This window comes from Strix uralensis, chromosome 13 (assembly GCF_047716275.1).
Source record: "Strix uralensis isolate ZFMK-TIS-50842 chromosome 13, bStrUra1, whole genome shotgun sequence".
NCBI lineage: Eukaryota > Metazoa > Chordata > Aves > Strigiformes > Strigidae > Strix > Strix uralensis.
In genome coordinates, this window is record NC_133984.1 from 2,978,858 (window position 1) to 3,006,504 (window position 27,647).

Sequence of the window (27,647 nt, forward strand, 5' to 3'; positions counted from 1 at the left end):
AATAGTTGTTTATTCTGAAATATGAGGTGTGGGGACAAAAAAGGCATTTTTTTCCCCAATTACTGGGGTTTTTCACCACCAGGTGGCAATACAGCTACAGGCGCCATCCCCACTGGGGGTCTTTTCCCCAAAACACCCAAGTTCAGCATCACCTATAAATTTGCTACTAAATCGCTAGTGTCAGATTTACTTCCCCTGCATTCGTCTGCTTCTCTCTGTTATTTTAACCTCCTCCTCTGCAGCCATCATTTCAGAAGCCGGATGTGGCCTTAGCTCCAAGTTTTGGATTAATTCGGTGGACTTCAGAGCATATAGGATTTGTTTCGTAATCCGATTTATACAGATCTGCAGCTTAAAAGCAAAGCGTCAGGTGAGCACGCGTGTGTCTGTAGGTCTGGACGTGGCTACACTGCCATCTGGCAGCCTGCAGGAACAAAAGCAGTCTGGAATAAACCCGCGACGGGGCGAGACCTCGGTTGTGCACCTGTGTCTGGAGCGGGGCAGTTACAGAAGTTTTTCAGTCCTAGACATGCCCGTGGGCTGGTGCCAAGCCTGGGAGGGCAGTAGCCAGGAGCCAAAGCTGTTGTACGTGGGATTTCTTGCAGCTATTTTTCTCTCTCTACTCCTGGTCTTGAAATAACTTCAAATTCTTTCCCTCAGTCGTGGTAGCATGCTGTAAGCTCTTCAGGACAGCTGCGGTATTATTTTCATCACCTACATTTGCTCAAAAAGCAAACAGTAATCAGCACTAATAATTTTTTGCCAGATTTCCATCAGCGTGTCAAACCAATCGCTTGGATCACTGGAGTCAGAGGCCACAGTATTTAGCTCTGGAGTAAGTGCTAGGAAACGGTATCATGATTAACAGCAGAGAGCTCACATTTATCTTTAAAATAACTTAGAACACCCCCACAACACAAAACACTTAAGCACTAACAGTTCACCTGAATTACCCTGAGCTGCTGTTAGTGTTGTAGGTGAATTGTTTTTGTTAGACAGAAATTCATGTTCTGGAAAGGGAGAACATTTCAGAAGTGTTCCTGGGACAGAGGGTTGCAAGTTCTGCATATAATTCTGAAAAGCCTCTCCATAGAGTAATAAATAATTAATTTAAAATAGTCTTAACTCCTCCCAATAAACAGTCTCTCTCTTACAGCATCTTTCCCCTCCCCGACCCCCACAGATGGGCATCGCAGCGCCGTGTCCCTGCCCAGCACAGCCCGGCTCTATTCCAAACAAACAGAAACTCTGCAAGGAATGATCTGAAGTAAACACAGCGTCTTAGTTGCTACAAAACTCCAGTAGAGGTTATGTTGTTTTCCCAAGTCTGTTTTTATAAACACAGAAACCTGTGTAAACTGCTGAGAACTGTACCTTGGTAAAAATGATTTTGTTTTTGTTAAGCGCAGGAGCTGGATGGCAAAGGACTCTGCAGTCCAGCACGAGGGAGGGACCAATTGCTGACAGTCCCTGACCACTGTTCACCTCGCACACTGCTGCCAGAAATATTAACTGCCTCATCTTAAATTCTAGCTAGAGAACTGGAAAATGGTTTTATTTCAGAAATTCCTATTGCCCAGTGATATAGTGAAAACTGAAGAATCAGGGAGCAGAACGTGAACGCGCCTGCGCTGAGCCCTGGCCTTAACTTAGTTCTTGATACTTTGAACAGGGCTGAATTTTTACCAGGCAATAATAAATACAGAAACTGAGAACTTCGTATAGGAAAAGGAGTTAGTTAACCTTTATTTAATTTCTCCATAGTCCCAAACTTGACAGACGTAGAAAAATATCCTTGAGTCTAGTAGACAAATTTACCAATGCTAAATAGCCCTTTACTCTGACCGTTTGGGCCATTCTAGATACATTTGTACAAGCATTACTTCCATTTTTGTTTTTTTTTTTTTTTCAATGAAAGGTTTTGCTAAACTATAAACAATAAACTACAGCGGAAAAACTTGACCTACCAAAGCATGCATATGAAGGTATCTTCCAAAACTTAAAAAAATAATTAAGAAAGCAAACCAACCTTGAGACGCATTTGGAGGAGAAAACAATTTAGAACAATTTGAGGGAAAAAAAAATTAACTAAAGACAAGTCAAAGCAAATTCTGTAAACTATCTGTAGATAAGTTAAAATATCTATGGCACAACTTTTCACAAAAAAAAATTAAGGCGAAGACCAACATTTTATATAAAAATAGCTGAGCAGGCTTCTAAAGGAGGAAATAAGCATTTCTCATGATGACTCTGTTAATACAAGATTATAAATACCCTTATATATACAGAAAAAAAATCAATACAAATGTATGGAATATTTCACTAGGCATCCATCTTTCAAATAAGCCAAGATCATATGTCCTGGACCATAGTGGAGGTACTTCAGTTTAAGATTTGTAGTAGTTTCTTTGCTACACACACTGATACAAATAATAAAAATGCAATATAAATATTGATTTTCACAGAGAAACTCAGTAATCCACTCAGGTTACAAAGCTTAACAAACTGGCCCAGAAAGAAATGATACAAGTTTTAAGATCGTCAATTATCTTATGTTTTGTAGGCTAAGGAAAACATCCAAGTTATACAACAGTATTTAAACTTTTGGAATATTTTTTTAAAATCGAACTGATAACTTTGGTGAAACTAAAGCAGAAATTATCATGGCAGATTATCATTACCTTTTCATAAATACAGCAGTTTATTTCTCAAGATCACTTAGAAATACCATTATTATGGGAATTTTAATAAATTTCCAAGCCTGAAAGTTACCAGTTTTGCAAGGAGTTAAACTATAAAGAGTATCTGTATGGATGTATTTGACTAAATTTCAAAACTATGTAATCAATATATAGTAACACATAAAAATGAGAGCAAATAAAATATATTTTAGAAGAATTACAGTAATATTTTAAGTGAAAATACCTTTGCAGATGCTAATATGATAATCAAGTTCAGTGTGTCTATGCACATTATAAATATGCATATTTTTGTATACACTCAGTAAGTCTAGAAATAATTTCCATTGGAGAATACAATTTTTCCCCAACACAATTCAGTGGATTTGCCAGCGCCTTTTTGAACTGTATTTCACAAAATCTGGAGATAAAGTAGAAGCTCTTGTCTCCCACGGTGTAGAAATTTTTTTAGTTTATTGTCATTTTCTTGAATAAAACCCCAGGATCTTAATTTCTGCTACTCAACTGAAATGCCTCCTCGTGTCTCATTCCCTGCCCATCCCCAGGCTGAAGGGGCTTGTACATTCTGCCAACCCCCCACCACGTATTTCAGAGAGACAGATGTGATGGGGGAAACTATAGGGACTCTTTTAAGATGAAACTTGACTACAAAACATGGTCTACATTTACACTCAAACTGTAGCTTGCTACTGATTCATTTTCATTTAACATTTGCTTACAAGCAAATCAAAATTGTTGCTACAAGGACTTTATATATAGTTATGCAAAAAAAAGAAACAATAGCTGAAACAAAACTGTGAGGACATATTTATGAACCGCTACATCTCAGAAAATGTAAAATCCTATTCCTTTTCATTACATTGCTGAGACTTACTGACTGTTCTATCTGATAAATTAATCTATGATGTATTGAGAAATGTTACAACATTTAGTACCAGAATAAAGGATAATATCCATTTCTTACAGTAACTGTACCAAAAATAGCACAGCTAGCCCATTTACTGCATCATCCTTCAGCTTTCACAGAAATACTACCATTAACATATGCTAATCTTTTCTCCTTAATGTCACATATTTATTATTTCCTTGTCCATAGATTGTGTTTACGACAAATACATAAAAATAGTACTAAAATAAAGAACAAAGTGAATGTCTCACACTCAACTAAAAAACAAGCACAAAATTGAAGGATGCATGTTGGAAATAATTTATTGCCTATAAAACGTTAAAAAATGCTTAACTTCACATTTTCTGTGTGGTTTTAAAGGTGGTGTCATGTTTCAGAGGTAGTGTGTGTAAAATGTAATACAGAATTTGTAAAGAATTATTGACTTAATTCAGTAATACAGTAAAATGTTCACCAGAACCAAAGCACTGACCTGAAACCATTTTCCTTACAGGAACATTCTTAAGCATCTCTTTTATCGAAGAGGATTGCTCATTTGTTTAAAAACAAGAACAAAAACCACCACAAGCCCAAGTTTCTGCCCCATTCATGTCTGTCGTCTTCTGACCAAAGTGTCAGCTGCTGCCTTTCAGAGATAAATAAATACTCTTTAATCAGAATAAAACCCTATTCTGCCATGGAAAAACCCAATTTTGTCGTTCCGCTTATTCTTTTTTTCGCTCGCAACTTTTACGATTCCACATTTGGCCAATGTGCTACAATATAATTGTAGAGAAACCAAACTCCATAAACCAGCTTCTGTTTTTTCTAATAACTAGCTGGAGTTTTCTCACTAACCACCCTCTAACTTTGATCAGACATCTCACAACTGAGCAACTTACTCAACCTTATGACGATTTGGGGCAGAAAAGGCAGAATCTTGAAATGCAAGTTGAAGGTTAGACGCTGCCAGTCCTTCTGACACGTAAAGCAGCCTCGTAGTTCACCGGCTGACCTGAAGGATCTGGGCAGCGGGACTGGAGGTAGTAAATCAAGCTTTTGGTTGTAACATTACAAGTTACGAATTCTTCATGTTTCAGATATTCTGTGCTATTCCGTTTATGCATATTATTGTCTTTCCTTATGCTACCAGTATCCTGAGACCAACAGTCAGCTACGACTAGAGTACCTAGGGAAAAGTTAGTGCTGTGCATTAGTTTCTTTTCAATGTTACTAATACGGTAGTGCAAGAGGGATCCCAAATCGGATAGCTGATCGATTTTAAGCAGTAATTTCCATTTCCACAATAAGGATGTTCACAATACTGTTGATTTGTCCTATCCTTTCAACTGTATAACCACAACAGTAGATATAAGCTGTCTCCATTTGGTGACCGGACTCGATAAGCTGCTTCCCAATTTAAGAAGATGAAGATATAACCAGTACATTCCTTTTTTCACTCAGAGGACTGCAAAGCCCACGATCTGCTTGTCATTTTCAGACTTCTTATTGCCTTAGCGAAAAAGAAATACTCGGAAAGATTAAAGTGCAGTGCTGCTTCAAGAACCAAGCACTCAAGAAAATTGACACTTGCATGGTACATCTGTTCGTGTACTTTTAAATCTGCCAAAAATTCACCTATTAGAATATTTACTATTACTCACTCCTTGTTAGACCTGTAGGCTTGACAGAAGCATCATCTGCAGGGAAATGAAAGGAGGCATAGCTTCAGGAAACAGCTTTCTTAACTATAAGCAAGCTTGCTAGCATCAAAGACTTTCATTGCTCCCTAAGGAGAGCGAGAGTCCTGTCTCTGGTTTAAAGTGTCTGTTCTGAACTACCTTTTTCCACTTTGGTTGCTTCAGAAAGACATACTTCATCATTCATGTCCCAACAGATGCATTAGGAATAAACAATGCTGGGGGAAGTCGTCTTTCATGGACAAAGCAGAGATGATAAAAACATCAATACATGGCACTTCTGTAGCTGTTACTCCGATTACAGAGCCAAACCACTGAAACAGCAAGGGGGGCTTATTTCTGTCATCATAACGCAATACAGTATTAGCTTTACCGGTCATGGAAAGTCTATGCAGATGATGAACTAGCACTTAATGCGGGCTTTTGCTATCATCCTATGAACAGAGGAAATAACAAACCGAATCCTAACGTGCCGTGGGCCTACAGAGCCATCCCCATCGTTTTCCATCATCTGAAGAACTTTCAGAGCTTCATCTGGAAACGAGTGTCCCGATGCCTGTGTACCAGCATGTGACCCTGCCAGTGCAGCTACTGAGACCAGGCTGGAAAGGAACCCCCCCAGTTCTCTCGTGCTGTTCTAAGGTCCTAGCTGAACAAGTCACACGGATCGGGATGCAATCTGCAAACCCAATTAGCACATTATGTTGCCTGTTAGGGACACAAGCAAACCAAAACCACCCTCTAAATTACAGAGCACGTGTGCGGTGCTAGTCTGAAGAGCGATACTTGATATGTATTTTCAGAACTCTCAAGGATGGTTAAGTGTTATGTTAAAGGCCCTCACAAGCTGCTCTTCAGCCACCACACTGCAAAAACTATTGTTGCTGCAATGATTTACAATACCAGTAATGGTAATATATCCTTAAAATTTTTGTTTTATGTATGGCAGGAAATATACACCGATACTGAAAAAAAATGCAGAACAGCTGAACAGTATTATCCTATACAGCATTTTGTTATACAGGAATATGATTTATACTCTTCCTGAGAATCCTGTAATACTGTCAAGTGTCTCAGGGTATGACAACATGACTACTTGGCTGTGTTTTGTCTTGTCACCCTACAAGAGAAAAGGACCAAAGAACAACATGCCCATAGGGATGACGGGGGCGTTGACTGCAGCTGAAGTTCCAGCTGCACATCCTAGAGGATTCCAGCTTCCTTGAGAAATGGGACTTACAGAATTGTGTGAATCTGGTAGTAGTTCATTCAAAATTAACTCCTTCCATTTGTCTGGCATAAGAAATAGAAGCAAGATGTAGCAAAATATGAATCATCAATTAAAGTTTTTCTTGTATAAAGGTGGATGACTTAATTGATCATAAAAATCAAGAACTCTCATTAAGAGTATCCTGCCTTCTGTCATGGGAATTTAAAGTGGAAGAAGCAGGAAAATAGGGTCCAAATAGTGGCAAATCACAGTACTATGTTTTTTTTTATTTCAGCAAAGCTCACAGAAAACAAGAGGTTTCATTGTCACTGGCACAAACTTCCTATCTAGAGAGAACAGAAATAGAAAGCATTGTTAACCCAGTATAGAAAACCCTTTATATTTTTTCAGAGTGAGCAGAATAACAGTTGAGCTCTATCTTACATTTGAAGCATAGTACTGTGACATTTGCTCACAAAGCTCAATTTTAGATAGGTGGTCATTTCAACAGGCGTGTAAACTACTGCTCCTCCTTTGAGTAAGGCTGTAAGGACATGTCTGCCAGCCAGGATGCGACATTTCAGCTCAGGCAGTGAAAGGATGAGTAGCCTCCACTTACCTCCTGGTTACACAGAGTGCCCTCCCTCTCTCCTGGGATTCCACTCTCAGTTTTAATGCCTAAACTCAAATACAGTTGCCCAACAGCTTGCTTTTTTGGGGTTACTCTGTAGAATAGATGGTAAGAGGTCTTTTGGGAACTAACTGAATTGTATATAGTCAGAACTGTGAAACTGTTTTGTTTTTTAAAACCGCTTGTAAAACTGCTACTGTCCTTTCTGCAGCTGGCATTTAACAATATTGCTAAACGCTCCCCATGCCCAAGGACAGAGACAAAAAACCCCCTGAAAATTCACTACAGATACTAAAAAAAAAGCTGTAGAAGTGATTAAGGAGGAAGAGACCAGATGGAAAAAAACTAAAATTGTGAGTTAATCCCTATATTAAAGAAGAAAAAAAAAAAAAGGTGTTATTTCCCCAACACTGTATTTTCTGAGCTACACCTTGGACCTCCCACTGAAATTAAGGGGATTACGTACTGTACTGCATGAATAAAGGATTCACCAGAGTAAATTCTTATTTGGCATAAAATTGAAAGATCAGGCTTTTAACCAGACTGTGAAGGTATCTGTTTCAAAAATGCTTGCTGGGGAATATTCAGATTAGAAGTTATGAAGCATCAATAATATGGGCATGCACCTACATGCCCTACTGTATTTATCTGGATGTGTCTGCACATCCATTTAGTCAGATGAGTAAAGGGATTCAATGTCAACGGCAGTGGGAAAGAAGTTCATTTCAGCCACTGCCTGCAAACAAGCTCACAGTTTAGAAATGGCACCTGGCAGTTGCCAAAAAATTCGTCAGACAGAGCTACTTCAAAACCAGGTCACATTTAGAAGATCTGCAAAACTCAACTGCAAACACTTGAATACCTTTCAGGACACAATGACAGCTGTGGATTTATGACAGTGTCTTGATAAAATGGAGCAAAGTTTGTGGAAAAATATATCATCAATACCGAAAACAATGAACAGAACTTTAGCATTCAGACTTTGACAAATAAAAACCGTAACTACATTCATAAAACCCTAAAGAATAGTGTAAACATCTAATCCCATTGCTACTGTGAGAGTATCAGAAAGTTGCGTTCTGCAGCTATCAGTTTTCCCATATCCATCTAATTTGTTACAACACTAATGACTGCTTCTTTACATTAATAATTTATTGGCAATAATTCAAATTTTTCAGTTAGCCTTTCAAAGTTTTTTCAGCTGTTTTGGTCAGAAAATGGAAGATTCAACAATCTGAAGTCACATAATGAAAAACACTTTAGTTTAATTTCAGATTTTCAAAAGGTTTCAAACACAACTCATAAAAAGCCCATTATTCTATTTGGATCCCCAATTTTTAGTCCACCTACCTGAGTAAAAATGGGGAAAAAAATAATAAACAGGACTGGTGAGCAAGCAACTCTGAAGAATTAGCTGTCTGTATAACAGGACATTTGTTTTCCATTCTTGGATCCCTGCTCAAAAAGACTTTGCTACAGAGCAAGAGTTATTCTGGAAAGTCAGAAGTTATCCTAATCAAGGCCAAACTGCTAAAAGTGAAACCTTTCCTTACACAGTTCTTTCATTTACCAAAAACAACATTCGAAATTTCTTGACAGTGCAAACTGTAGCCGTGACATACTACAGTCATCCTTCAGGAAAGTCTACTTCACCTTGGGCTTTCTTTTTTTGGACTGAAGAACACTGGATAGCAAAATGCCGTTCTCTTGAAACCTACACGTTATGTGGGGTTTCTTTTTTGTCAATTAAAAAAAATAAATCACAAACTGTCTGAGGCATTTTTCTCCGATAAAGACGACAAGCTGAATGAGGTATCATCAGGCTCTGGGGATGCATGATTGAAATCCATTTCTTCTAATTCAGGAGGTAAGTCTGAGAGCAGTGCCTATAAGTAAAAAAAAATTACAATACAGTATTAGGTATATGTTTTATGTCAGCAAAAAAGTGAAAAAAACTCTGTTGAGCTTTTCAGTCAGTGTTGGTACTGGATGGCTAAAAAAAAAGAGGTCAGTGTTGATATCGAAAGGAAAAACATTGTCCAAGATGACGTATCTTAAAGACAAAAGGAAAAAAATAAAAGCAACAAAATCTCTTCCTAAATAAAGCACAAAATGGTACCTCATACAAGACATGATCCAACCAAGCATTAAAAGAAGTGCTAGGTATTAAACGCAGTGCAGTGAAACTGAAGAAGCCTGGCCTTTTTTCCTAGCTCTCGCATCTTAGATCTAACAACAGACAAATCCCAGTCCCTCAGTGTACACGGGTGCACTGGTTGTCCCTTCACAAAAGTCACGCTTCTTTGTCTATGTCATTGCTTGTGTAGATTGCAAGATCCTTCTTTTGTTTAAAGTTCAGCTTTTCTTTGTATGATGTTCAGCACAACACTGTCCTAAACATAGTTTGAGCCTCTGGGCACTACAGAATAAAACCAAGGGAGTGACAGAACACAAAATAACAAACAACTTCCATTATTAAAACCTACCTCAAGACTTACCTGCTGCTGTTCTTTATCATCTGATTTAATAGCAAGTATCAAACTCCGAGTAAACGTCTGTAGTTCAAAATACTTCTGTTTGTGATTCTCCAACTCATTCTCAATGAATCTGACTTCTTCATTCTGCGGGGGGAAATTACGTAAAATTCTGGAAATAATAAACAGCACTGCATCTTTTTAATGACACCTAAACATACTTGTGTTAAAACTAAGTGTTTTTAGTGAAAATGAGTAAAAATGTGTTTATTATGATTCCTGCCAAAACTATTAAGTACAGCCTAAAGTTCTATAGTTACAGAATTACAGAACAATACATGTAGACTTTGGGTACAAACAGAAGTTTCTGATGAATGACCAGTAGTGTCACCCTAAACCTGCAAATGCATGTATGCCATTTCGTTTCTCATTATCCTCCACAGGAAGTGGGAGAGCCAACCAGGTGACACGCAGACATGGCATTTCAGAATTACTGTCATTAAAGCATTAATGACCTGGGCCAAAGTTTACATGAACCTTTTAAAGAAGCACTGCTTTTTATTTTATAAGGATGGCCTCTAATTCCATTTCAAAACAAATTAAAAGAAAGCCCAGGGCTCTTCCTAGAAGAAGTGATCCTGAAAATGCAGGGTGGCTGTGAGAACTGACAGCAACCAAATTCCAATATTACAGCAGGAGGCTTGACACAAAGATCAGGGAAAATAACTTGAAAATTCCTCAAAGTTACCACAAATTAAAATATACCATCCTCTAGTGCAGCTGAATTTGACATGTATCATATAGTGTCAGCTCACCAACCTCCCCACGATCTCTCAGGTTACCGAATAAATAGGAATGTATTTACAAAATAGAAAAATATTAGTGATGTGCATGCTGTGGCTAAAAAGGCATTTTTCCAACCTTTCCATACATACGCATTACTGTACTTGCAAATCACTTAATATAAAAATATCAAACTTAATTAAAAATTCAGATTTGAGATGTACTTCAGTTTATTCCAAATATCTCTTCTCCTTCAAACTTATCAACTGATTGCCATGCAAGATCAAAATGTGAAATCTGTTGATTAGTGTAGAGCTAAAATTAATTTTCTCTGGTTGTTTACCTTTGCAAAGATCATGTAACCTAAATAAACAGTTCGCTTTCCAAGATCAAAGTCATTGTACATTTTTCCAAAAAGTGTCTGCATAGTAGCACCACATGTGCACCCTCTAAGATAATAATGAAATAAATATGCACACAGAAATTGTTGGCAATGCTCAGTACACATCGAAAGTAAGCACTTAGGTTCACAGATAATTCATGTGAAGTGTTGCGTTTACCAAGGGATGTCGGAGGCAAGAAAAAACCCACCCTTGCTTATGCAACCATATGATTAATGAGGTTGACAGTTTTGCATACAGTATGTTCCTTGATTTTGGTGGCAGCAAATAATTGCATAAGCAAATTTCAATAGTGAATTTTTAAGCTGGCATTTTGTTTTAACAATAAAAATATATTTTTAAAGAAAACCCATAGAACTATGCTCTGATATTCATGTTCACATTTGCTACACCGGCTGTAATTCAACTTTAGCTGATATGAAAAGGTGAGAGTATGTGACAAATGGGAAGGTTTGTAGCAAGCCTTTAAAAATGGTTGTTGGTTGGGGGGGGGGGTCCCAGAAAATTCACATTTCTTCAGTCAAAACATTGCTCACCATACTGTTTCAGGTTATAACAGCTCTGAGAATAAGAGAGAAATATTTGGGCTGTGATTTTGAGGCTTTCATAGAAAATTAGCTGAATGCATTTCTTTCAGATGGAAACTTAGCAGTTGCCTATTTAACAATGGATTTTGCCCAGCCAAAGAAGGAATTCAGATTTACGCAGAAAACACGTAAGCAACAAAGACTAATCACTAATGTCAAACAACAAACCAACAAACAAGGTTCTGTAGGGCATGCTGTCACAACAAGCCTTTCACTGTGGTGACAGGTGACATTAAGAAAAGGTCATTCCCTCTCCATATTCATTCTCCACTGCCCTTACCAGGAAAACACTGCTTGAAGGAGTAATTTTTTGTTCTGAAAATATGATCTATTTATTATTTTGGTAATTGATTATCTTTAGGAGAGCATACCTGTTTTCTAAGTAAAAAAAAAAAAAAGTCAGCTACCTACGTAAAAACACGCTCAGTATCCAACTCAGAACTGTGGCAACTCTCAGGAGAGCAGTAACACACACATAACCTTTACCATTTGGCAGAAGACAGCGGCTGTCAGGTATCCAACGGCTTTTCCTCCCTCCCACACCTCCTGCTTCCACACATGTTCTGCACTACATGGTGAGAATGACTTCTCAGATCCCCCCATTTTATTAGAGGATTCCAGCTGTCATATCCCTTTCCAGAGCTGGCAGCACCATGCTGCATGGAAAAGCGTGCTGCAGCACTCCAAAGAACAATTCCCACACAAAAAGAAAGTTTTGGTTTAGAGGCTAAATAAATTGCTTTGTCTGGGACATGCGATGGGAGCTGCAGATGGCTACAGCTAAAGTAATGTAACTGCTCTGTAGAAATGGGATTTTTCCTGCCTCCCTCTGGGTTGAAATACAGGTAATCTGGCTGTAATTGGCACGAGGAGACGTGACTGAGGGTATGATGTGCGGTACCACCATAAAAGCAGAGGAGCTGCAGGCTCCCACATGCTGTTGCTGATACAGATACACCCATCTGAACTTTCTGTGGGCTATCCTGCTTGATATCATACAGCCCAATTACTCACCTTATAATCCAAAAGAGAACTCATTTGATCCACTTCAGAATTACTTATCATATCGCTTTCTTCATCATCTATAATTTCTATTTTCTGAAACAGAAGTAAACGGTTCATTCCAAATATTCAAATTCATAGATTAGACAAGCAAACAACAATCTGTATCTCAAAGTGGCATGAAAGGATGAAGGTAACGGGACCTTTTGTTTGCTCATGAGAAATTCTGAATTGTGTAGCCCCCATTAGATGGCAATCATGCACCTCAGCCACAAGATCCAGGAAGAATCCAAACTGAAGCTGTCGGTACTCAGAGCTGCTGCCATGGTGACTAAGGCTGTTTACAGAGGAGGGGCTATATATCACCACGCTTTTGGCATTCAGTTGCATATTATATCTCATTACAGCCTGTGCAAGCCTGCATTTTATTCTGTAAGCCTTTTGTTGAAGACCTCCTGCAAGGCGAAGAAGGCTATGAAAGTTTATTCCTCTGGAGCAAAACAGACATTATGGCAAGTCCTAACTGACCTACTTCTTGCCTAAAAAAAAAAAAAAATTAATAGGTCTCCTTCGGCCTTCTTTGGCCATAGTGTGAGTCAAATGCCCTAAACAGTAGAGGATGTTGATATAAAGGACAGTTCCAAATGCAAACACATGGACATTTTCACTTAATTCACAAAAATTCTCAGGTGCTTTTTATATTGTGTTTCTAAAGACACCTGAATTACAATGTTAAAGGCCAAGCTTAATGCTCCTTAGAACTCAGAAATATATTCCCATCGTATCTCAAGTTTTAAAAGATTCACTTTTACGTGATTTACCACTTGCATGTTGTTTTAATTCACAACAGAAAACCTTCTTATGTAAGAAAATAATGTTAAAAGGTATTTCAATAGGAGAAAACACAAAATGTACACATTTTTAGTGCACCTATGAGATTTTCATTTTTATTCATATCTAAGCTAGATCTCAAACGGAATAAATTTGAATTAGACAGTGATAAGAATGGCATTTTTCAACAAGAACTCAGAAGGATGACTGCCCAGATGAAGCTATAAATTTCACTATATTTGAGAGGGAAGCAGTGGTACTGTAAGAAGAGGGGTTTGGGGTTTTTTTACTATTTTTCATTGTTTTGACAGTTGTAAACATTTATGAGACTATAAAATAAGTTAAAGCAATTTTACTATGTTTTTTAGTATACTGTTTAATACAACGTAGGCAAGGGACCACACTAACACAATACTCTTCAAGGTTAGTTCTGAAGGTGTTATTTTAGAGGAGGTTTCTTCTCTGCAGCATATGTGTGTGTCTTCTGTCTGCCTGCAGACCAGTCATCAGAAATTTCCTTCTAATCACCAAGGAGAAATCCTTCTAGAGAGGTTAACAGTCTCTCACTAGTAGTACCCACCAAGCTCACAAGTATCTGCTGAAGGTAGGGAGTGTAAACCACATTTTCTGTGCTTCAGTGTCTGACAACCCAGCTGAAGTGATAACATTTCAAAGGCTTAATGTCACAAAGATCTGCTGCTATATCATACCCTGAGTAACACTGCAATTCAAATATTTCTGGTTTTAGACTCAGCTTGAGGAAAGAGTCTCTAAATAAATGCCAAACATTCACACTATCTTTCTTACAATAATACATTTTAAAATAGTAGGGGAAAGAACAGATTAGAATTTCAAAGAAAACCGTATCTCTTATGCAAGTCCAATGTACGCTAGCCCAATTTTAACTGCATACATTTAAAAAAATGTTGTTACAGTGACAAGAGTATGAAAGAACTACTCTTTTCCCCCCGCAGAGTGAAGAACTAAGTCTCTCGGATATCATCTTTGCAAATCTTTTACCTTTGCCATTTTACATTCTGCATCTCCATGGTAAATGCATCAGCCTGAAACTCAGAGCGATTATATCTAAGGTCACAGCGGGCCATTAAGGTAAACGGAAGGGAAAAAAGGCAGCTGTTTCTATTCAGGCAACCACAGAAAATACAGCTGTGGGATTTCAGTTTATGCAAAAGATGATTATATATTAAGAAAAGAAAGAAAATGTTCTCTCCTCTCTATATATAGAGAGGGAAGCGAATCTCCTCTTTGCTCTCCCATTCCAGGTTGCATACGATTAATGTAACAGATATGCGCTTGTCATGTTCTGAGCTACTGCCGTTTAACCTCTGACTGCAGTAAGAGTGCAATTGGGAACTGGAACCATCACCTGTTCATTCTGCAGATAACTTTTAAGATAAAAATTACCCTACCACTTGGGGTCTTCTCTCCTCTTCCTCCTCTCCTTTCTTCTAATTTGAGAGAAGGCAGGCTAAACAAAGGGGATATATTGCATTATTTGCCATGACTCCTCCCTCTGTCTTTCCTTCCTTGTCTCACTGCAGTCAATTAAAACCAGCAAGAACAACTGTGTTTGACTTAATGTGAATGCAAGTGAGAAAACAATAAACATCTAAATAATGCCCTGTCAAGGGTATGGGAATGGAAAGTACATACCTACCCCAGTCTGATCTCACATATTCAAGGTGAGCTATGGGGAGGAAGCACTAGAGATACCTGACTTTCTTAAAGCTAAAGAAAACCATTTTCAAGTATTATTCTGGGTTTTTTATTCTTACTATTTTACTATACTAGGTACTTACAGAGCACTGCCCAAGCATTGTGCTTTGCACTCCAGAAAAAGAACACCGGATTGTTGTAATACAGAAAAAGCTGTATAATTCAACTTCTATTGAATGTGCATAGCTCTATGCTTTAGTACTTTTAGCACAGTTCCTTTCAGTGCTCACCCAGTTAGGAAGGACTCTTAGCACACTCGACTGAAGTTTTCACCTAGTGAAAAACACTAGTGTTGGACAACCACCTCAACATTAGCAATTAAGGAGGTCACATTAGTGGAAAAGGAAAGGTATACGTACCACATTATCAGTAGATACTGGATTCTGGTCATCATCTTTGTGACCGATTTCTTCGTTCTGAAGAGCTTCATTTGTCTCTTCTGCAGAAATAAATTATAGTTTTTCAGATTTCATTCAAATTTTATGCTGAAGAAACATTAATAGTCTTTACCACTAAATAGGTCACATCTGCTAGATACAAAAGCAAAGTCATACTATCAATGTCTATTCATAAAAAATACTGTATGTCTTATTGAAAAAGCCATCATATCACAAGTATTTCAGGCCAATATCATGTCAATTGCTACCTGAAGCAACAGGAAAACTATCAGTTACACTCTTGCAATGTACCCAAACCTTCCTATTTTTAGGTTCAGGTTGGAATATTCAAAAGTGATGAACAGTTTCACATCAGAGGTTTGCAGAACTTTTTTTAAAAACCAAAATAAATTATTACATGAAAAATCCTGCATGTATCCTGTACCCTATAATTGGGTACATACCAGAATCCTACCTCCTCCTTGCAGACCAGTTTTGAACCAAAAACTGATCAAGCAGATTATTTAATTATTGTATTGCAAATGTTTATTCCTAGTGAACCTAAGCTGCCCTCTTATGTATAACCAAACTACACACTTGAAAGCAGCAAATCTTATCCTTAAATTTCAACCACAAGCACTAGGTGATTCTATTAGCCCTAACTATGGCCAACATGAAAAAACAAGAAAGATAAGCCTATTCATCCCTATCATTAAATATGTTTCTCAGATTTACTTTAATTCTCCACATTAATATACTGTTAAGAAGAAAATGGTTGACAGAAACAGCACATCAGGAAATAAAACACAGAGCAAGACAGCTATGATAAAAAACTTAAATGATGTCATTTAAGGCTATTAATTGGAAATACACTGCTTCCAAGAGCTAGTAAAATGACACAGTTGTGCAAAGGGCAGAGCTTGCATTAAAAGGGTCAAACAGTCCAGCTATCACATCTAAAGAGGAAAAGAGGCATGGTGAGTGAACGGGCAGCAAGTGTTCATGTGGGATACTGAAAGAGGGCAGATAATGAGGCAGGGGTGTAGCACTTCCAGGCAAACACAGGGTAACAGGATTTAACTGGGGATTACCAACACTTGCAAGGGTAGGATAATATTTAGGCCAGATGATACAGAGACAGTGAATTGTTTTAAGTAACTTTTCTACCAGTTAAATATCTCAAAACTGAGCAAATTTTATTTGAACTTGTTTGAAATCATTTTAAACTGCCACTGGTCACAAGTTCAGAGGAAAATTTCTGCTAGCAGCAAAAGCAAATGGGTTCAAATGGGAGAACTGTGAAGCAGGGAGCAATATATGACCCCATCGTTAACACTCGGAGGAATGAAGGTCATTGAATTTGCACCTCAGGGACTCTGAAACAGTCTAAAGCACCAGCCACTCGGTAACCCTGACAGTCACCACTTGGATTCAACAGTCAAACGAAGCAACTCCCTACAGCACTTTCAACTCTTTAAATATTCATCCTCAGCTAATATAAACTGGCACAGCTATAATGGCCTCCACAGAGCTGTGTTCATTTACACAAAGTATGGATTCAATTAACATACATTTAAAAAAAGGTAAGGCATTATGAGAACTTTAATGCTTAATTTTGCATCAGAGTACAGCTTTTTTTTTTTTTAATATTTACACACTACATTTTAAAAGCAAGTGCCATCAACACTTTCACTCTAATTAGATGACTAAAAATATCTTTTTCCTGTCTTTGAGAGTGTTTTTTGTTGTTGTGGGTTTTTTTTTATAAATTAGGACCAAAAGTTACATTAAAACAATCACATATCTGTGACTGAATAGTACACATGATTATTGGTGGAAATATTTTCCAGGAAGTTCAAAATAAGCTGAGCTGCAGCAGTGGAATCTACTCATTTGAACTGGAGAAATGAATAGAAATAATTCTTGTGGTAAAATAAAGGAACGGAAGTGGGATTCCTGGATGCTGTGGCAATCCTATAGTTTTCTTGCACTTCCTTAAGCTTTGACTCTAATAATCTACTCATAATCTTACAGCCTTATCTTGTTTATCTTGAAAGCCTTGTTGAATAAATGTAGTGTTATTCCTCACTTTAAGCTACAGAGAATTCAGACTCTTCCCCTGTCACCATTTTCTTTCAAGCAGATCTGACTAAATCAGTTCCTTCCACACCTCAGGCAAATCAAGGACTCTTAGATTCTGCATCTCACTTGGCTTTCAATCACTTGACCCATTTCTTTATCATCTTATTCTCTTTATAGTAGAATATGACAAAGCTATCACAAATTCATTCCTAGCAGTTCTCCATTTTTCTAGTTCTCTCCTTTAAATTGTTCAGTCAAAATGACAAGATCAAGTCTGGCACATTAAGCTGCAATAGCATGCACTAGATCAGACTTTCTTTTAGTTTAGAGAGCAAAGGCTTTATTGATCTCTTCTAATCAGAAGCACTGGGAGCAATTAGTTGAGCTTGTGAAGCTAGTGAAGGCGCCAAGTGGCAGTTCATCTGCCCTAGGCCCGGAGTGCTCGTGTACAAGGGGGAAAGGGAGAGATGGGTTTAATGTGGTCACGCGGTTCTGGGAGGTGGAGTAAAAGGGAATTAAGTTCGAGACACTTATCACTCAAGATCATGCAATTTTCTGAGAACACACAGACACCCTGTATGTGCAGTCTGAGTAGTCCCCTGCTACTGACTTTGATCTTTTCTGTTGGTTTGTGTTTGCTTGTCAGAGACCATAAATGCACTGCAGACAGCTTAATGGCAGTTCTGCTATGCTCTGACATACTGTGAAGTTCTTTTAGTTCAAGACCAAGTCTGAGCTATATATCTTCTGAACGTATCTCATGAGCATGAGTTTAATATCAGGAAAACTGTAAATCCATAGTTCTGGTCAGCTCAAAGTGAGCAACTTCGCATGCATTAGTGGTGTTTATGAGAACTGCTGGTGTGATTCAGGCTAATAGGAATGGATATTCAAGCTGGCTGTGTAGAACTGGCCAGTTAACTGCATTTTTTAAAACCTGGCTGCCTAGGGAAGTAAGACTTGCACATTTGTACTGTCTGTCCGTCTCTCAGTTCCACCAGCAAATTGTGTCATTTAATTTCAGATGAATCTCCAAAACAGGCGTCTTATGATAAAAGGTTTCTGCAAGCTTTGTGATAACAAACCCAACAAAATTTGTATAGAGGCAGAAGAAACCAAATGGTACCTTCAACATAGCCAAGGGAGGTAACTTGTGACTGTTAGATGCTTTCAGACATTTTTGATCGTGTACAACAGAGAATCCAAAGCATGCACACTGCACAAAATCAGAAATATATGCACAGTAGTAACTGCATTTTCAAATACCTTGTGAGCTTCCTTCAGATAAGCAGATTGATACTTCATCATTCCTATCATTATCATCCCCCACTTCAGTAGCAGTTTCCTCTCCTGGATTAAGTGCTGATTTAGAAACAAATTCAGATTGATCAGAGAAATCAGCAGGACCTCCTCTAGGGGGTGGGACCTCAATCCCCATTAAACGGTATTTCCGTCTTCGATTCCCAATCCAAGTCTTGTAAGAGAAATAAACATGAATGATATCAGAAACTATAACAAAAGCAACAGGCCCACAACCAAGTGAAATTAGCACATCTATACTACAGGAACAAGGGTAGCCAACAATTCAAGGGAGGTGATTATTCCCCCATATTTGACCCTCATGAGGCTGCTTTCTGGAATACTGTGTCCAGGTTCAGTCCTCCAATATCAGGGAAAAGGGAAAGTGCACAGCAAAAGGAAAAGAAGCAACAGTCACAAGTCACAGCAAGGGAAGCTCTGACTGGAATTAAGAAAAACAAAAAAAATAATGCTTTACAGTGAGGCACTGGAACAGTTTGTCCATAGGAGTCTTCGCACCTCCAACCTTGGAGATATTCAACATTTTACCGGACAACATCCTGCGAAACCTGACCTAACTCTGAAGTCAATCTCACTCTAAACGAAGAGTAGGACTAGGTGCCCTTGTAAGTCACTCCCCACCTGAATTAATCAATAAATTTAACATAAGATCTTTGATTCAGGTTCTCCCACTCTGCAACTTCCATAAGGCGACTAAAGCATCCAATGACCCAAATGGCCCATCCATTCTAGGATTTCCTATAGCACGGAAGAAACCGTCCAAGGTGATAGCTCTACATCACTCCACTTTGATGACAGAACACAGCTTGGCAGAATTAAGTTCAGAGCATTATCCTTCAGTCCTCTCTGGTTTGAAGACAAGTCTTTAAGAAACACTGCTTGCAGTAAGGTATATAAGAGCATACTGTGAACAGTGGTGGGAGACGAAACAGGTCCAGGACCAAGGAACCTGGAAACCCATTCATGATTGGACGGGTATGGATGCTTTGAGTTCATTTTACATCAATAAAAATTAGTATCAAAAAAGAAAAAAAAAATCATCACATTCAAAATTCTCCAAGTGGATCTATATAACTGTTAATTAACTTGCTTTCTCTGATAAAGTCTACACTAAAAATTATTGAAGACTCAAAACAGAGTTTAACATGATGTAGTAAGAATTGTCTGCAACTCTTCACCTCTTAACTCTCTCCCTTCCCTTGCATAACTCAGGCTTTTGACTTCTCATCTAATGTTGATTCTGCTTAACAGCTCTTGTACCCCAGACACCTCATTCCACACAAGTCAGTTCTCCACCAGCATCCCAAAATCCTTCTCAGAGTCAGGAATTAATTTCTCTGCTAACTGCTAACTTCCAGTCTTCCTGACCTGGCTCTCCTCCCCATTCCACACCATCTAAAACACAGTAAATAGGAGCAGCACTGACAGCACCAGCGGGACCATCCTCATTGTTCCAGGACCCGACCACACGCTGGCCCAGGATGGACAACGGTGGAGTTTGGCCACATAAGCTGTCACCATACAGAGTGTGCTTGGTTACTGCGATGACGATGTACGCACAGCATGGTTGTTACTAGGTTCTGAATCATGCTTAGTGCTGGAATTTCTGGATTGCTAAAAATCAAACATATCTCTAGAAAGCATGGGCAGGTTCCTATTTTTGAAAACATATGATGAGGGCACAGCAAAATGCACATCCTTTCCCTATGTTCCAACAGAGTTCACCAAACACATTAAAATATTATAGGATTTTTTTCTCTAAAGATACACTAACCATTACTCTGGCCTTATTTCAGAAATACCTGCATTGCTCCTCTTCCCCATCACACTTTCTTTAACTAGAGTTCTGATATATAGCATGCAAAAGTTTAGTAAAAAACTTTTTCCGTATAATACTTTGATTATCAAATAGAAAAATTAAGAAATGTTAACAGCACTCCCAACTACAAGTTTCATGCTGTGCCAGCCTTGAAAAAAAAAAAAAAGTGTTTTTTAAAGCTGAATCTCTTTAGCTAAAAGATGACATGCTTAACATTATTTTTGGCAAATCATTTTTGTTGAGTGATATTTGCTTTCCCAGTTTGCTGATTTTCCTCTTTGAGGAATGCAAAACAGTTACACAGAAAACTACATAGATATTTTCGTACATTATATACAGTTTGGGAAAAAAAAAAGAAAAAACCCACACAAGCGACCCCTTCCAGACCTATGTCTCCTTTTTCCAAACAGTGTATTGCCATTCTTTAAATTTTCTCATAATCTTATGATGGTAATGAGTAGTGCTAACAACTATAAAATTTAAAAGTGAATCTGCTTCTTTTTTACTAAAAAAATTCAGCAAAAAATTGAGGCATTTGGGAGAGGTAGATCTTATCTTTTTACATACCTTCCAAAGCAGGAAATCTTTCATTCAACATACTGAATATGTCATAGACCATGAACATATTTTTATAGTGTCTCAAATTAAAATGGGAAAGTAATAAGGTTCCATATCCTGCATGCTACATTTAACAGTGAATATTCTGGAACAGGACAATGATGAGTGTAAGAGCAGACTAGTAGTTCTATGTAGGAAACGAGCTTAATAATTCTAGTTCTATCCCTAAAATAACTATCTCCTTAAAAACTTCAAACACCGTCTGTAAAGTGCATGTGATCAGACTCATTAAGCCTACTTACAGCAGCCTGCAATGAACTCGGCAGCAACTTCCCCAGCTTCAGCTGAGCAGATGACCAGCAAGAGCGAGAGAAGAAAGGCTGGAATCCAGCAGAAGGAGCCATCATATGTCTGCCCTCAGGCAGCTTATAAGTAGACTGGCAGGGAGCCACTTAAAAAGCATGATTACAGCTCTCCAGATATTGAGGTTAGGGTGTCAACATGCTAGAAAGATTCTAGGTTGGAACCTTCACAAATCCTACTTAACTGAAAAAATAAAGATGGAAGATTCTGAGTTGTTTTCCAACGTCTCTCTCGATCATAAACCAGATCCAGACTAGGCCTAGAGCCCCCAACAAGAAGAGCCATAGTCAGCTGTGAAGAATGAGTGGCCTTTCTGCTGCAGCTGCTTGATTTTGCTGCTAAACTGAGACTGAAGCAGTACCTTCAATAATCCAGCTTTCACCTGATGAGCTGCTGGGAAAGAGGAGGAGGTGTCTTTAGCCTATCGTGGGTGCTTAGGAGTAGCTTTTGACCTCCTATGTATGAAAGCTTTATGGTCTATTAATAAAAAAATAAAAATTTGTCATGCATTTTTCTTATATTCCTCATATATTTCTGAGGAGTTTGATACTTGTCATCCGTCTTTCTCAAATATCTAATGTCTCGCTGCCAAGAAGGATATTCTGCTTTTGGATGCTATTTTGGTATGAATGAATAAAATTAGTCAAGAGAAATATAAACAAAAATGTGTAAGTAACTACAAAAAAAAAAACCCAAAAATGCAGTCAGCAATAATTACAATGTATGCAAAACAAATGTTTTGTAAGTTTAATGAAGTACTGGCCAGAGTTCACATATTTAAATATGCCATAACTTTTTTTATTTCCCTTTTTTGGTGTCTTGGGAACATATGAAAGACATTTCAGGGTGCAAATGTGCATGATGTTAAGGTACAAGTCACTTTGCAAGTCTACTCTCCTACTAGCAGTACAAAACCTATGGAATAAAATGCCCTGTTCAACCTTAAAAGATCAAATCCAGTGGAACTACGCATAGTGGCAAACATTATCTTTCCTTGTACTGGAAAACAGGTTTGATACTTTCTTTGTACTGGAGATCTTTCAAGCCAGTACTAGTCATAAGGATCAATCATTTGTACTTCTGGAAAAGCAGTATTTATCTGGACAAATAATGAATTTCCATTAAAAAAGCTATTAGAAGGGAAAAATGGGGATATGTATTTAATTGAATTAAAACAAGTGGTATGTATATATAAATATTTTACAGTTATATATGTTTATATATATTATTTATATAAAATTCTATTATTTATGTACTATATTTGTTTTATTATTTGATGTGTATATATATAATTACTTGGTGTTATATATATACACATAGTACAATTTTACACACGTTAGATTTGGTTTTTTACATCACAAATGGAAAACCAGTTGCAGTTGCACACTACCTAGAATTCAAGGTACAGTGAAATACAAAGGCAACAAAGTACAAGCACTGAAAGTAGAGAGCTTCTTCCAGAAGCGTCCCTCAGTCCAACTGTTGTTGGCTGAGTGCGCAGCACAGGGTGGAGATGCTGTGGTTCACTCCTGCCTCACAGCTGACTGCATCACTGCTGCCTCCTCACTCCTTAGGAGGGGGAGACCACGCTGCACACTAACCTCCAGCCATCAGTGTTTCCTACTGAAGAAAATGCAGGTTGGCAGGTAAGGAGAGAGGCACAATATGGTGTGCCTATATAGATCCCGAAAGAAATGTAGAGTGCACGATGGAAACTAGCTGTCCTCCAGCCGGGACACACACAGTGTGCCTTAGAGAAAGGACAACTGAAGATCACATGTGTCCTGTAGCATTATTTCAGCCCCTACAAACCTAAAAACCAGTGCAGCATGGTGCAGGACCAACCTCCACCTAATTCTTGCTACAATTCTCAAGTCTGGTGTACAGAGGAACCAGAGGCAGAGGTAGGACAGATGCTGGTAACAACACCAGTCACTATGAAGAAAAGAAATCTTTTTGTTCATTCGTTTGTGTATGTTCTAATAGATTATGCCAGAGAGTTGATCAGAGCCTAGTACATCTACCCTGAAGACAAAAGCATTTCAAGCAGATGCTGTTGAAAGATGTGGACAGAACTTTGTACTGTCATCCTCTTTGTGCCAGTAAGGATGTTCTTAAGGAAACAAAGGGAGGCGAAGCACAGGGGTCAGTCTTACTGCCCTGTGAACAAGGTATTTCATATCCAGGAGTCCATTGTGAGATGCTGTCAGTGGAAACCTTTCAGAAAGCAAAGTGAAGAGCTTGGAAAATATGGAGCAGCTTTGTTCGCTACAGAGAAAAGAGTAATTCTTTTCAGCCTCCAAAAGTACAACCTAATTGTTTGCAATTCACATGTGCTCAGAAAACAAACAAGTAAATAACCAGATTAGTGTTCAACACTGAAAGTAGCTCTGGTGCCATTTTGATATACCAACCCAAGTGAGACCTCCACAAAAGAGTTTCAAATAAGGGCTCCTAGTTCCGTTTTTGTAGCAATGTCAGAATCTTAAGAAAGAGGTGGCAAAAGAGGATGAAGGCTGAAAGGACTAGTCACAATTGTCATGCCTGTTATGAGGGAAAGGAAGACTCTAATGTTTTTGTGCTGACTGCAAAAACAGCCGGACTATTTTCTGAAGAATGGAAACACTCTGAGCGAAGAAGACACCCACAGTTTTGAGAGTGATGGTGCATGTCTGATAACTGGGAACGGAGTGGCAACAACTGATGCTGTATGAAACTTCCCAATATCTGGATCAGACGAAGTGGAATGGTTCTCTACACCAAACCTGTACTTTCTAAAGCAATCCTTCCTCAGCGACACCTATACAGACTACCAAGTTGAAGTGGCCCAGAATTCTTCGCAGAACCCTTTTGCCCTCTATCACATCTCAACCTGGCTTCAAGACAGTCTTGTAAAATACTTTTTTTCCTATTTTTGAGCCTTTTCTTTCATATGTTTACATTGATTTTTTCCTATAAGCATTAATATATTTAATATTTAGAAAGGCTTTTTTGTATCTTAATAGCAATATAAATAGAACTTTTCAGTGTTCTAGGATATCCCTAAAAAATGTAACACTTTCACTTAAAATCTTACTCAAGTCTAAAGAGAATGTCAAATAGCTCGTAGTGCTACTTCTGCTGCTGATCAATAAGACTCTTACCTGAGGGCTTTTTTCTATATATAGACTGCAGAAAGAGCGAGAGAGCACTTCCCAACATGGTCATTCATTATGTAATACGTGAAATCTATTTCAAGCTTCCTCATGAAATTTTTAAAGGCTTTCATCTGTCCTATTTTTGCTTCTGCGACAAGATAAGGCAAGACTCTAGATTTCTTACCCGCACTATTTCACAGTCAACATTTAATTCTGCAGCCACAGCTTCAATTTTCTCTCTGCAGACTGAGCCCAGGCTGGTCATGCCATTGTCCCAGTATTTCTTTAGGGTAGCTAAGTCTCGGTCACTAAATTGTGTGCGGTCCTGTAACTGTAAGATAAAAAAAAAATACTGTTAGATTTTTAAAAATTCTGCTTATGCTGTTCATTTAATTTCCAGAGGTCTTGCATACAGTAAGACACACATGTTATACTGTCTCCATGGCTCTTCTTCTTTTTTAACTTTCCCTTAAGAATTTTTTTTTTTAAAGTTTGGGGGTTTTTTTAATCCAGGGCAGTACAGAGTTCCCTGGGATTTGCTTTAAAGGCAATGGCAGTGCTAAGGCAAGTTTAAAGCGCTTCAGCTTTGTTCCAACTCCACCTGATTTTTTAAAATTTGTTTTATCTCATTCTATAAGGCCTTACTGAAAAGAACATTTTCCCCTTGTGCTGTTTACTCTCTCCACCCAATCTATGCAAATTATTCCTTAAGGCATTTCAAGTTTCTCACCCTCCCCCACCTAAAGTTCTTTTATCTTACTGCAAACTACAATACATGCATAATTCAAGGGATTCTGCGTTCCTAAAGGGAATACTTTAATGTTTATTTGGTAAGCTTCAGAGTTGAAATTGGTTCCACTGTTTACTTGTGAGTTCCCTAATTCTGTGTACATTTATCAAAATATGTGATAGTGGATTACTGATAAAAGGAGTAACACTGAAAAACAAATCCTAGACATCCTACCACTTCTTGAACTGTTGTGGGCATACAGTATCATTCGCTAGTAGAACTTGCAAGCTTTATCAAAAGCTTTCAGCCCAGAATTTTAACTAAAATCTACCTCTTCTTTATACCAAGCCATGTTTGTCATCTCTCCCGCTACTAGGAGTACATAAATGCAACAGTAAAGTCTGAGCTAGTGAGTTGTAGCCACGTGTGCCAAATTTGTCATTATTTCAACAGTTGAATTTTGTAAGACGTAATCATGATTTCAGTAGCTGAAATTTGGGTTTGGTCATTTAAAAGACTGTTAAAAGTTAGAATGAAATAACTTTAAAATAGAGTAAAAAAATTTTGCAGAACTAGAATCATTTGACAATACAGTTACCAATTTTAATTTTTGTTAATCTTCAGAATACGGTAATCCTTGCAATTTTCTTCTTTTAAAAATGACTATTTCTTAAAATGTTAGAAGCACTTATATCTCCTTAATGTATGAATATAAAATAGGGGTATCAAAATGTCATCTCCCTAAATTAATTGCAGGTGCTCCAGTAAAAACAAAAAGTGCCAGTTATATTCAAATACAATCCATTATCAACTGCTACCAGGCACTCAGATTTTTTTCCTGGCTATCCCTCCATACATTCAAGTACAGAATTAGAGAAGCTGCTTCCCCCCTGCCCATCCGTTAGCTGACGCCTTATGCAGGGTGTGCAGGACGCCAGGAGCATCCCTGCAGAGCAAGGCAGGGGGTGCGGGAGCCCACGGGCTCGCCACGCTCACCTCCTGTGCCACACACCGAGCACCTATGAGCAGCCACGGCACACGAGATGCGCTCCCAGATGGCACGCCGCAGTCTATTTTAATCTAAAATGAATCCAGTTGGCACATTTCAAGGCTGCTCTAGGATGAGCAGCGATGTGCAGAAAGTGGACTTCACCTCAAGAGCACCCAGCTGAGCAAAGCTCAATCCCTGATGCCCGTTCACCCTTGGGCAGATGCAGGTTTTCTCTGTGGCCTGACCTGAGCTCCTCCTACCTACAAGCCATTTTTAAAGAACAAAAGTATAGTTATCTCCTGAATCGCTGCAGCAGTATCTCCTTTTACAGCTGTTGGCAAAATAGATTGTAACTTCTGAAAGTGATGGGAAGAGCTCTTGTTCTGCAGTTGGGGAGCAGCAGCCAAGCGCTGAGGAAGGGGAAGGCAGAAAGAAGTGTGATAGCAACACTCAAACTACACAAAGAAACAAGTCACTCTGGCCTATCCTGCTTTCCTGAACACTCAGGGCAACTTCACCTTCTAAAGTATACTGAGTGTTTTTTAAACATTAATAAATAAGCAACATTCGCTGTTGGTTCTGGAGAGTTCACACTGACAACACTGCTGCAAAAATCCACCACTCACACAGCTTATTGCGATCTGTACTTATCAGGAAAAGAAAATAGATAATTTCTTCATATTTAATATGCTTAAAGAAACCCCCTGGAACACGCTCCCCTGGAATTCTCCCTCCCCAGCAGAGGGGTGAAATGAGAGAAGCAAAAGGAAATCTGCCTAATATTGCTGCAGATGTAAGGGAGCAACACTGGTTAGTGTTGTCTCCTCTCACCTAGTTTATTGCAACAGCCAAATTAGAACAAAAACTAAAGAAAGTACAGCTGATGCTGGAGTAAGTTCAGATTTCTGCTTGCCAAATGATTTTCCAGTATCTAAGAAAATGTTTCTTGTACTGAAAGAATACAGGGCAAGAATACTCGTTATGGAAAAGCTTTATATTTGCGATAGGCAGAAGGATCCCACATTAGACAAAAGACACAATAACTGACGATAGACAGAGTTACCGAAGGGATGGTACTGTGGGAAAGGTGCAGAGGCTGCTCAGCTTTTACTTACTAAATACAAAGATTTTAAATGGAGAAAGCAGTGTTTAGCAAAACCACCTGGCCATTTTAGGTGGATGTATATTAATTCTGATGAACTACTGCAAATGTTTTAATAAAAATCTTATTGGATAAATCACTATTCAGTGGTTTTCACCTCACAACTGCTATATAATTTTTCTACAAGACCAGGGTTGTAGAGTCAGTGTCAACAGTTTAGATCAAAG

General features: G+C 38.3%; 1 protein-coding gene across 3 annotated transcripts in view; it reads right to left on the reverse strand.

The window, feature by feature from the left end:
* Positions 1-1,717: 1,717 nt before the first annotated feature.
* The window catches only part of HDX (highly divergent homeobox), a 54,220-nt gene continuing 28,290 nt past the window's right edge, over positions 1,718-27,647 (reverse strand). For all 3 annotated transcript variants that reach the window (XM_074882781.1, XM_074882780.1, XM_074882782.1), the window contains 6 exons: positions 24,782-24,928; positions 18,667-18,874; positions 15,301-15,380; positions 12,386-12,469; positions 9,625-9,747; positions 1,718-9,012 (listed from right to left, as the gene is read on the reverse strand). In XM_074882781.1, coding sequence (XP_074738882.1) covers positions 8,887-9,012; positions 9,625-9,747; positions 12,386-12,469; positions 15,301-15,380; positions 18,667-18,874; positions 24,782-24,928 — 768 coding nt within the window. In that variant the 3' untranslated portion in view covers positions 1,718-8,886. The remainder of the gene's footprint in view (positions 9,013-9,624; positions 9,748-12,385; positions 12,470-15,300; positions 15,381-18,666; positions 18,875-24,781; positions 24,929-27,647) is intronic.